The 12,254-nt window shown below is 35.5% G+C and overlaps 1 protein-coding gene across 2 annotated transcripts in view; it reads left to right on the top strand.

Annotated features, from left to right (window-relative positions):
* The first annotated feature begins 5,303 nt into the window (after positions 1-5,303).
* Positions 5,304-12,254, top strand: part of CDH12 (cadherin 12) — a 278,088-nt gene continuing 271,137 nt past the window's right edge. For both annotated transcript variants that reach the window (XM_024732038.1, XM_024732039.1), the window contains exon 1: positions 5,304-5,534. In XM_024732038.1, coding sequence (XP_024587806.1) covers positions 5,304-5,534 — 231 coding nt within the window. The remainder of the gene's footprint in view (positions 5,535-12,254) is intronic.

Raw genomic sequence — 12,254 nt, 5'->3', positions numbered from 1 at the left:
CATCCAGTCCTGTTAGCACACTGGTCATGTCTATTATAGCTTTTTTTTCTTTTCTTCTGTCTCTGCCTAGAATTATGTGTCTCTTTTTACATCCTGGTGGGTAAGGGCTGGGGTCCTGAACCTCCTGACTTCAAAGGAACTATATTGACCTAATTGCTTCAAATCTTCTAATTTCATAGAAGATCTAAATGAGTCTAAGAAACTTTATGCTGCCCAATATTGAAGTAACTACTTCGCTTTGGAAAAAGAATTTGGAACTCAGGTCTTCAAGCTCATATTCATTGTCTTGCTAGGATTTGAAACCCTTGATGCTCTCATCTATTTATGCATTCGTTCATTCAGGGATAGTGGAGAACAGAATCCAAGGGAATGGGCTCTTGAGTCAGAGTGCCCAGATTCAAACCCGCCTGCTATGCACTCCTCTGTGGACAATGGTCAAGTCATTTAACTTCTCTATTCCTCCATTCTATCTGTCAAATGGGTATAATAACACCTTCACAGAGCAATTGTACTGGTACAGAACATACAACATTATATGGAACATAGTGAGTTTTCAGTAAAAGTTGGCTATTATCATTCGATGACTGATTCCCTCAAACTTAACAAATGCTTTTTTGGTACTTACAATACACTGTTATAGATGCCAGGAACAGCACAGCTGAGAAAACCTGACAAAAGAGACATCATTGCTACTCTTTTAGCCCCTGTTCACTCTACTCAGAAAAGTGGAACAAATAATCATACAAATACACCTGTAATATAAATTATTACTATTGTTAATAATATTATTTATCAGTAAACGGTTTGAGAGAAGGGGAGAATGGCAAGGGTCTAGCATGGTGTAGAGGTAGATCATGCAGGCCCTATTAAGTTCATGAATATCATTATAAAAATCCTGGCTTTTAAGATCTACTGTCTTAGCAACTTCCAGATATACAATACAGTGTTAACTACAGTTATCGTGCTGTGTGTTACATCCTCAGCGTACAGTGAGAAGGCTTTACATTTTTGTTTTTTGTTTTTTGGGGGGTTTTTTTGCGGTACGTGGGCCTCTCACTGTTGTGGCCTCTCCCGTTGCGGAGCAACAGGCTCCGGACGCGCAGGCTCAGCGGCCATGGCTCACAGGCCCAGCCGTTCTGCGGCATGTGGGATCTTCCCGGACCGGGGCAGGAACACTTGTCCCCTGCATAGGCAGGCGGACTCTCAACCACTGCGCCACCAGGGAAGCCCAGCTTTACATTTTGAATTATAGATCTTTCTACTACAATGTGGTATATGAGTTCCTAAAAAGCTTTGCCTTCTGCAGAATTCATACTAAAACAGCAACATTCATGGCAAAGAATAAGATTAAGTGCATATCTTCAGAACCTATGAGGTCACCCCTGGCCATCACCATCCTAATGAAAATATCAGCTAAATAAACTACTCATACATAAATATTCCTGTAAATATAAAAACATATTTTAACAAAAAAGGAGAAAGTAATTTGACGGCAGGGATACGGGACACAGCAGGCTAAGTAGAATATGTGTCCAGAGAGAACCAAAGGAAAGAACAAGAAGTGGGCACGAGGCAAGGGAAATGGGGGGCTGTTCTGCCACACTGTACCCTTCTGTGGCTCCTTTTCACTTCAGCCTCATGACAATGTTTTGCATTTAGGGGCTGTTTTTGGTGATGTGAATCTTTACAGTGCTGGGGAATTAGCTTATGAAAAAACATACTTTCTATGTTACTTTTACATTCTTCTTCACATCACAAGCACCCATTCTAAGGTGACAAAAGGGGGATGATGTGGGCCAATTAGAATTTCTGAAAGATTCCTCTAAAAGGAGATCAAAACTCAGATTTCAGACACCTCCACTTCCAAGGGGAAAGGGTATCTGGACTCATAGTGATGGTACTGATGATGAATATAGCCAGCTGGACAATATCAAAAATCTCTAATATAAAATAAAAAGACACTGTTTAAAGAAAGAACTTTAGGTATCAATGCTAACTAAAATCTGAATTTTTATAACTCATGCCCCCAAAAAATGGAGGAGAAAAAATCAATGGAACAGAAAGGCAAAAGTACAACCTAATTATATATGATAGACTAGGTTTGGGAAGTTAGAGTTCCTGCCATCCATTTTTTCTACTCATGTTTATCTCCCCATCTGTTCTGTATATATGCCTGGGGTAGGATTGACATGAGTAGGGGAAGAAACGTGGACAAGGTGGAAAATCCAAGAAATTAAAACATTTTAGTTTTTGGTGTTAGTAATTTAAACTTGAAAACAGATGAGGAAAACATGTGCATTATTTTTACACAGCCTTATTGCATAGAGTTGCAAATATCCTCGGGCATCACAAATATATTGTCACACAAATATGACACAGTTTGTGCTAGATATTCAATTTTTGAATGTTAAGAATACATTACTTAAGTAGAAATTGCAGGTGTGATTTAAACTCTATTGTTTAAATCAGTTCTATTCAGTAGAAAGTAATGCAAATCACAAATGCAAGCTGCATCTATAATTGTAATTTTTTAGTAAACACATTAAAAATTAAAAAGAAATAGGTCACATTAAATAGTTTATATTTATTTAACTTCTATATCCAAAATATTACCACGTCAACAACTAATAAATATAGAAACAATAGTGGGATTTTACATTATTTTTTTTTGTACTAGTGTTTTGAAATGTGGTATATAATTGAAAAGTAGAGCACATCTCAACATCAACTTGCGAGATTTCAACTAGACAGCCACATATGGCACAATATAGGTCTAAGTTAACTTTTTATGAACATTATTTTGCCAGAATGAAAAGATGCAATAAAATATATACTGTTTATGTTTTTGTTAGTAGCTAACAGGTGCACCCCTTCAGGCCAGAAAAAAATACATATCCTGCTTTATTTCTCATTTTGGGAGTGTCCTTGTAGGATTCTCTCAAAGTATAAATTTTAACCCTCCCCATCTCATATCTTAACTCAAGTGTAGTGAATTGCTCCCACATTAAATGTTTAAATTTGAATATTTGCAAAGAATGCATTATACTTTTTTATTATATTGTATGTAACTGAATAATCATTAAACCGAATTGCAACTGACAGGTTGACAAAATGCCCTGTTTTATAGGTGTGTGATTGAATATGTATTGATTTTGATTTTAGTTCTCTTGTTTTGGAAATGCTGTACATAATTTCTGGCCTCCAACATTTTTGGCCCTTGGAAACTTCCCAGGCTGTGGATAATGGGCCCCTAGTGCCAAATGCATGAAACTTCCCTAGCTGGAACCACATTTTTCCCATGCTGCTTACAGAACATAGATCTGCTCTCACTTTTAGGTCTCACTGCAGTTGGCACCTATAACAGGCTTTTGCTAACTCAAGTTTTGGTCACTTAAGTTTTGCCATCAGGATATTCTGTTTGCTATCTTTTTTTTTTTTTTAACAGCATTGGTAAATTTGCCCTCATTTCTTTATATGACTATTTATTTTCCATTTCTGATTTAAGAGAGGGAAGGATTGTGTCTGTTATCTTATCTACTGTTTAACAAAAGTCCTAGTACCTTGTAAACACCCAAACCTTAGATAAGCGAATGAAAAAAAGTGTTTGTTGTAAGGAGATGTTCAAAGCTCATTTTACCTAAATGCAGGGCAGAGGTTGTCCATCTGATAGGGACCCAAGTTTGCTCTGAGCTGCACACCACCTACAAAATAATTCCTTTTTATCCAGTGTTTCTAGTATGCCAAGGCTAGAGAAACATTTTTTTTTAACTTAAAGCTTATAATAAATCCTTATAAAACAATCTGAGATTTTCTCAATAACTTACATGTTAGTAAGATCATTTATGTTTAGTAATTTATGTTGTTCTTTCTTTCATGGTCCTATTCTTCCTATTCTCTAACTTCAGAGAATTTTTTTGCTTTTTTAAAACTGCTTTGTTTTTTCCTTATTCTCTAAACCTGTGGTTCTCAATCTTGGCCTATTTTGCTGCTCCCAGGGAATATTTATCTGGCAATGTCTGGAAACATTTTTTGGTTGTCAAAACTGGCTGTGAGAGAGGATGCTACTGTCATCTGTCGAGTAAAGGAAAGGGGGTGCTGCTAGAAATCATAAAATGCACATGCTGGCTCCCCAGTAACAAAGAGTTATCCATCCCAAAAGGTCAATTGTGCCGTTTGTGAAATCCTACTCTCAGCTCACTTTAAAAATAGTGATCCTGGAAAAGAACTCTAATACAAAAAGATACGTGCACCCCAACGTTCATAGCAGCACTATTTACAATAACCAAGACATGGAAACAACCTAAGTGCCCATTGACAGATGAATGGATAAAGAAGATGTGGTATTTATAGACAATGGAACATTACTCAGCCATGAAAAAAGAATGAAATAATGCCATTTGCAGCACTAATGCCATTTGGATGGACCTAAAGATTATCATACTAAGTCGACCTAAAGATTATCATACTAAGTCAGACAGAGAAAAACAAATACGTGATATCCCTCATATGTGGAATATAAAAAAAGTGATACAAATGAACTTATTTACAAAACAGAAATAGACTCACAGACATAGAAAACAAACATGGTTACCAAAGGGAAAAGGTGGGGATGAATTGGGAATTTGGGACTAAAAGATACACACTACTATATATAAAATAAATAAACAACAAGGACCTACTGTATAGCACAGGGAATTATATTCAATATCTTGTAATAACCTATAATGGAAAAAATCTAAAAAAGAATATATATATATATGTATATATCTGAATTACTTTGCTGTACACTTGAAACATTGTAAATCAACTATACTTCAATTACAAAAACAGTGATCCCTGTTTTATTCTTAATATGATTATTAAATTTAAAAAATGATTGCTTCTATTTATGATATACCTTTTGCTTTATTGTAACTCATACTTTTCAAGTCTGTAAAACAAACTTAGATGTTTTATCCAAGTTAACAGGTTAAAGAGCAGTGACCATTTACCAATATAATTCTTTTAAAGACTTTCCTCTCTGTTTCTTTAAATGTTGGCAGATATAATGAAAGTTTTGATGACTATCATCATGTAATTCTATCAATTTAATGTATCTTTGTTAATCTGTTTTATAGGTCCCTTTAGATGGAATATAATATAGCAGAAGCCTTTTCATCAAAAGGATTAATGCCTGCATTATCATTTCTGCAATAAAAGAGAGAGCTAAGTGGTAGAGGCCACAGACACCTCAAACCTGGATTCCACAATACTGCATTAAGTGCTGGAGTTTTTAGTACTCTGCTGTAGGAAAGCTTTTGCCAATGCTTACAAGGAACTGTTTATCCCTGCTGCTCTGGGTCCTGTTTGATGGAGGTCTCCTAACACCACTTCAACCTCAGCCACAGCAGACTTTAGCCACAGAACCAAGAGAGAATGTTATCCACCTGCCAGGGCGGCGATCACATTTCCAACGAGTTAAACGTGGCTGGGTATGGAATCAATTTTTTGTGCTGGAGGAATACATGGGCTCCGAGCCTCAGTATGTGGGAAAGGTAATGGCATGTTTCTTTTGACAACAACTTGATAGCAAGGGGGCTTATGCATTGTGTATTGTGTATAGATGTTTTGCACAGGAGTTGAACAAACCAGTGAGTAGAACACTGGAATTGAAATCTGAGTGACCTGGTTTCTCTTCCTGACTCAATGGCCCGGGTAAGCTTTGGAATATCATTTAATCCCTCTTTGCTTCCATTCTCCCTGGTTATTTTAATGAAGTTAATATATATTCTGTTCCTATTTTTGGCATTATTCACCAAAGACATGAAGTTAATATGTGTAAATGAAACTAAAACTGTTACTATAACACATTATTGCTCATAGCCATTCTGGAATTGTTTACCAATGAGAGACAGGAAAAATCAGCAGGTATAAATAGTCTACATTTTTGTTGGTATCTTTGAATGATCAGAATGTCTCTCTTTCCCTCCCTCTTAAAAAACATGATATACCATTTAGATTGTGGGTCTGGAGTATAGATGGTCTCAGACTTACAATGGTTTGATTTAGGATTTTTTAACTTTACAATGTCATGAAAACAGTATGCATTCTGTACCCACATAACCATTCTGTTTTTCACTTTTAGTACAATATTCAACAAACTACATGAGATAGTCAACACTTGATTATAAAATAGGCTCTGTGCTAGATGATTTTTTCCGAGTGTAGGTTAATATAAGTGTCTGAGAATATTTAAGTCTGTCTAGGCTAAGTAATGATAATCAGTAGAATAGGTGTATTAAATGCATTTCGACTTACAATATTTTCAGTTTACAATGAGTTTATTGTGATGTAACCCCATTGTAAGTTGAGGAAGCTCTATATTTGATTTGGCTTGCTTATACGTTATAAATAATTCCATTATTTTAGTCTTTACAATCTATTTATGAAGCTATTTATGGCCAAAGTAATAAATGCTGGAACCCAGATATGTACACATAAATCTCAACACAATACACAAATTTTAATCTTATTGTAATTTTAAAGAAATTAAAAATTTTCACAAAATAGTTGATGGCGACTATCTGTTTCAGCACATTTTTGTTTCACTGCTATTTTTCTTACATAAAATTTTTGACTCATGTCTATAATAGATAGACCGTATCAATGATACCAGAATATTTTCCAGAAAAATAAGTATTTTATACATTTTGATATTTCCATTTTTTAATTTTCTAAAAGATTTTTTTCTATGGCTTTAATAAAAATATTTATGTTTGAAGAGAGTTTAAAATAAATCCAAAGACAGAAATGGAAAACCATAGTAGAAGGAGTATTAGGAAGCTGATATAGAAGATTATGTCTCTGGAATATTAAAGTCTCTAGAGATTTCAGAAAACCTAAACTAATGAGAAACATGATGAGTCTTATGATTCTAATACTGGCTCAAAGGAAGCAAATCTATTCAAGATCTAAATTCTTTGCCCTATGATTTTAGAATTTACCTTTTGGAAATTTATTTTTAAAATATTGAATAATACAGTGGGGAAGGTCTTCAGATAGAACCTTGCTGAAAATGAATACGTAGCCAGGGTTGCCCTAGTGTTACCAAACACAAGTTCATGTGCCCGATGCACTGTGAGTCCAAACAAACCAAAACATCAAAGTTTGGAGCAGAGAAAGGTTTATTGCAGGGCGATACAAGTAGATGGGTGGCTCCTGCCCCCAAAACCCTGAGCTCCCTGAAGGATTTCAGCAAAGCACTTTTAAGGCAAGGTGAGGGAGGGGGTGTGGTTAGTTGTTGCAAACTTCTTGGTGTAGGAATCCTTTGTTCTTGCAGCTGTCCACATAGGTCAGGTCAGGATGTTCCTGTAAACCTCCAACAAGACAAAAGTTATTCTCTGTTCTGCAACTTTTTATCTCTACATGAATGGACTCTTAAAGGTCAGAGTCTTGAGAATAGGTTATCCTGTATATTTCAAGCGATAAGCAACATTCTTCTACAAAAGGTGCAGAGCCAGCATGACTAAGCATAGACAACAGAGTACAAAGGTAGAAGAAACAGATCTAATATGGAGTCAGATTTGTTCTTCCCTATTACACTACTGTGTATGGGCCCTGAGCAAATTTATTTTCTGTGGGGTACCTATCTATACATAAAATTTGAGTCACATCAAATCAGTCTTTGAGTACCATTCTGGCAGTCCAATTTTTAGTGATCTTGCAAAAAATATACAATGCCATTTAGCAGGAGTAATATCCTTGACAGGCCGTCTACTAGGAATCAGGGCCTGGTCTTGTGGCCCTGGGACAACTCCATAGGTGGTAGTCCTGAGGTCCATATGGTATCTGGTGAACCCCAAAATTGAGCAGAAAGTCAGAGAGACCCGTAAAGGAGAGAAATGTCTACTGAGGCCCAAGCAATTCTAATCCATCCCAGGGCACCCCACTCAGATAGCATTGCTCCACAAATAGCCCTCGGCACAAGATGGGCCTTAGCAACTTTTGAGGAAAGCACTCCCAAGCATGGATGTCCCCTGATGTTACCATACATAGTTTCTGCTTGTATGATTCCTCTATGTGATCACAGAATATAAAAAATCACTCACCTTTCCTATGGTGAGATAATTTCATGTTGTCCTGGTGCACTCATTTCTTGTGAGTTAATTTTGCATGAGGATTGAGTTTTCAAATCCAAGACAAATGAAGAGGTAACATAGCTCTAGAACTCTGCCTCCTGGGTGTCAGTTATATCAACTCTGCTTGTGATGGAAGCTGGACATCACATTGAGGTTCTGGGCAAATGTCTGCTGAGAAGCCATTCTCTGGTTTTGACTAAAGCAGATCCATAGCCTTTCCTTGCCAGAATTTGAGGTGAGAATTTAAATTTTGTTGAAAATTTAATGAAATTGACTTTTAATCTATCCTAGCTAGTGTAGAATTTCACATCCCAATGGACATGATTAAAAGGATCTAGGAGCTGCTTATGCAAGCTTTGTTTGATAGCCTTGAATTCTATTTTTATAATTACTATGATAGTATGGAATTCGTCCAAATCATTTAAGAGATGAATTAGTATTTATAAGTAGATTAAAAAGGTCTAAGATCTAGCCTATTATGAAATTAAAGTATTATTTTCATAGACACATGGTTCCCCATTTGTAAAGTATAATGAAAACCTATGGTTCTCAGGTAATGTATGTTTCTAATGCAAATGAAACAACAGTTACCAAGATTTCCTTTCCACATGGAAACTAATTAAAGTTTAATTAACTCTGTCTTGATGATTGTAGATGTGGGAATAGTGATATGATAACATTGGGACCAATTCAAGCATTATATATATGTGTGTAAACATATAAATATATTTGTGCTCCTGCTTTTTTCTGGAAAGGCTCTGAGACAGTTCATAGTAAAGCAAGGTACTATAAATAATATGGAACTCTGTGTCAAGGGAGTGCACAAATGTCAAGCACAATGGTCAACTGAACTATTCTAAGTGAGCTTCAAATTTAATGTATGTTTCTTTTCAGCAAGAACATACATGGAAAATATTAATTTGTAGAGTTCCCATTATTGGAAACTCCACTTATTGAGAGAAAAAAGCAATTTCCCTACCTTCAAATATAAAAGAATTTCTTCCGGTAGAAATTAAAAGGGGGTGGTTGAGTGGCTTAATAGATATTAGCCTCAACACTGTTATATTTAATATTTAAAAGGAGCAGGTGTTATTGTTGACATCCTTTCAAGAAAGACCAAACCTTGATGTTGCTTATAATGAATATTATTTTATATACAAATACATCCCAAGTGTGTCAAGAGGCAAAATCAATGCTTTTCTCAAATAGACATTTTGGATTTACTATAACACTTGGACACGTGTAAGGTGCCATATTGCAGAGCAACACAGAAATTAATTTGATCAGCAAACATTTTGAATTCATTTATTACCTGTTGCTCAAAGTCACCTCAAAAAATTATTATTAAAGACACACACACGTGTACATTTGCTTACACACACATACACATACACACACACATGCACAGTAAGTTGCTTATACCAACAAATATAACTGGGTGCCTTTGTCTGTATAGTACTAAATTATGTCATAACCTCAAAGCTATGTATCAAGAAAATGCTACCCATCTCATCTTCAAATAATAATTTAGAAAATTGAGTTGTCACTTCAGATGATCTTTGTTAGCAGCAATTCTTAAGTTGAAAGTGTTTATAATGGCAGAAAGATTACGAATTGAAGCACGTCTAAACCCTAATTTCAGAAGCATTTCTTTATTTAACCTTTTTCATTGAGAATGCATTACAATTTCAGAAAGCATTAAGCCTTGTGGGGATAAATTTAAGTATGAATGTCTTTAGATTGCAATTATAACAGGTAAGCTTTATTGAGCATCTTAAGGCAGGATTTTAAACCCTTTACTTACCAAAATTTATGTAGTCTTCACAACAGCACTAGGAGGAAGATTGTTAGTAGCCCCATTTTACACATCAGAAAAGTGAGGCACAGAAAGTTAAATAACTTCCCATGGCCCAACACCCAATAAATACTGAAACTGGGATTTTAAGCCGGGTAGAGTGGGGTAATTTAGTTTCATTGTACCAGAAGATATCACATTTTATTGTCCTATAAGCATCTTAGGAGTGAACAATAATTTTAATACAACAATTAATTTTAATACTGTGACAAAGACCCTATGAGGAGCTGTGGAGACAAAGGAAGGTCTATGAATATACCTAGAAGATGGAGGAATTCAAGGAAGGCTTCACAGATGACGAAGCACCTGAGATGAGTCTTGAAAGATGACTTTATTTTTTCAGAAAAGATAGTCTGAAGAAAAGTTTTTATAAGCACTGAGGATTGAAAGTGCTAGGTGAGCCTCGATAGCCATATTTCAATATAGTCAGAGAGTGTGAAACCAACATTTCAGAGTAGGTAAATAGAGAAAGTGCAGAGGCTCAAGTCTGGTACCAAGATCAGTAATATCTGTTCTTTTGATTTTTTTTTAATTGAGATATAATTGACATAGAATAGCAGTTTCAGGTGTACAATGTAATGATTCGACATTTCTTTATGTTGTGAGATGGTCACCCCAATAAGTCTAGTTAACATCTATCACCACACAGTTAACAATTTTTTTTTTCTTGTGATGAGGACTTTTAAGATTTACTGTCTTAGCAACCTTCAACTATGAATACAGTATTATTAAGTGTAGTCACCATGCTGTACATTACAGTATTATTTGTTCTTAAAGGCATCAGGATCCATAGTATCTTGGTTGAGGATTCTCATGGACAGAATTACAGTTCTAGAATGATTACTCAGAGATCCATTTGAAGGACTTGGAGACAGAAAAACAGACATGGAGATAAGGAACATACAAAGCGGAAGGTCACAGTAGGATTGTCTCGGAAGTAATAAAGGAAATGGGACATTAGAGTTGGACATTTGAAAGGTAGACAATAGAAGATTTCAAGATCCATTGGTCAAGAGAATATAAAGGATGAGACAAATAATTAGTGGATAATCATATGTAGAGAATGAGAGGGAGAAGGGGAAAAAATGATGCAGATTCCTGGCTTCTGTTTTGCTGGTATTCTGTATAGATTTGGTTTTAGAGTAAGAAATAAAAGGATCATTGTTAGACATTATATATCCAGAGTTGCTTAGAAGTATCCAGGTGAAGTATCTCATAGATATCTAGCCACGTTAATCTAGAGTTCATAAAAGATCCTATGGTAGAGATACAGGATCAGGAGTAATTGGTATACAGATGGTGGTCAAAATCACATAAGTGGGTAACAAGCTAGGAAAAATTACAGAGAAGATATGAGAACCCTGATTTTTAACTGAAAAGCAGATGAAGAATAGATAGATCTAATTAATAAGTAAAAGATAAACGTGTAAGAGTGTTATGGAAAGTAAAATAAAATTTTAAGAATAAGAAATGACAAATAATGTCAAGCTCCACGGGTCAAGTTAAACAATGACTGGAACACCTCTACTGATTTTTTCATTTAGTGAGCCAGAGGTAAACTTACTCAAAGTGATTTTAATCATTTTCTCTAGGGTTTGAAGAAAGGAGAAAAGGATGGGTACAGCCTGTAGATGACATTTCAAAAGTGTAGGTGAAATTGATTGGTGTATGCTGGTTTGATCTGATAGGGATTCTATTAATATTTTCCAGAGAAACAAAACCAATAGGATGTATATATATGACTTAAGGGAAATGACTTTTTAAAATATTTTCTTGTGGTAGAACTAATCAGCAATGTGTGATTCTCCTCACCAGCAAGAAACCCTAAGAAAGGAGGAGAAGGTGTAGGTCACTGCATCAATTCATTATTGAAGTTTTTTGGGGGAATCATTGTGATGGAATAGACAGAAGAGTACTAAAAGAGAAGTCCAAGAGAAACCAGGATGGAACTACAAACACTAAGGTTCCAAAGAGACATACCAACAAAAAGATATGCTTTTTTATATACATGCGCACCTCGGTGATATTTCAGCTTCAGTTCCAGACCACAGGGATAAAGGAAACATTGCAATCAAGTGAGTCACACACAGTTTTTGGTTTCCCGGAGCATATAAAAGTTAGTTTGCACTGTACATAGTCTATTAAGTGTGCAATAGAATTATGTCTGAAACAACAATGTGCATACCTTAATTTTAAAAAACTTTATTGCTAAAAGATGCTAACTAACCGTCATCTTAGCCTTCATCAAGTCGTAGTAGTAACATCAAAGATCACTGATCATA

Source organism: Neophocaena asiaeorientalis, unplaced genomic scaffold (assembly GCF_003031525.2).
Source record: "Neophocaena asiaeorientalis asiaeorientalis breed wild unplaced genomic scaffold, Neophocaena_asiaeorientalis_V1.1 scaffold722, whole genome shotgun sequence".
NCBI lineage: Eukaryota > Metazoa > Chordata > Mammalia > Artiodactyla > Phocoenidae > Neophocaena > Neophocaena asiaeorientalis.
This window is presented reverse-complemented; position numbering and strand designations above follow the sequence as displayed.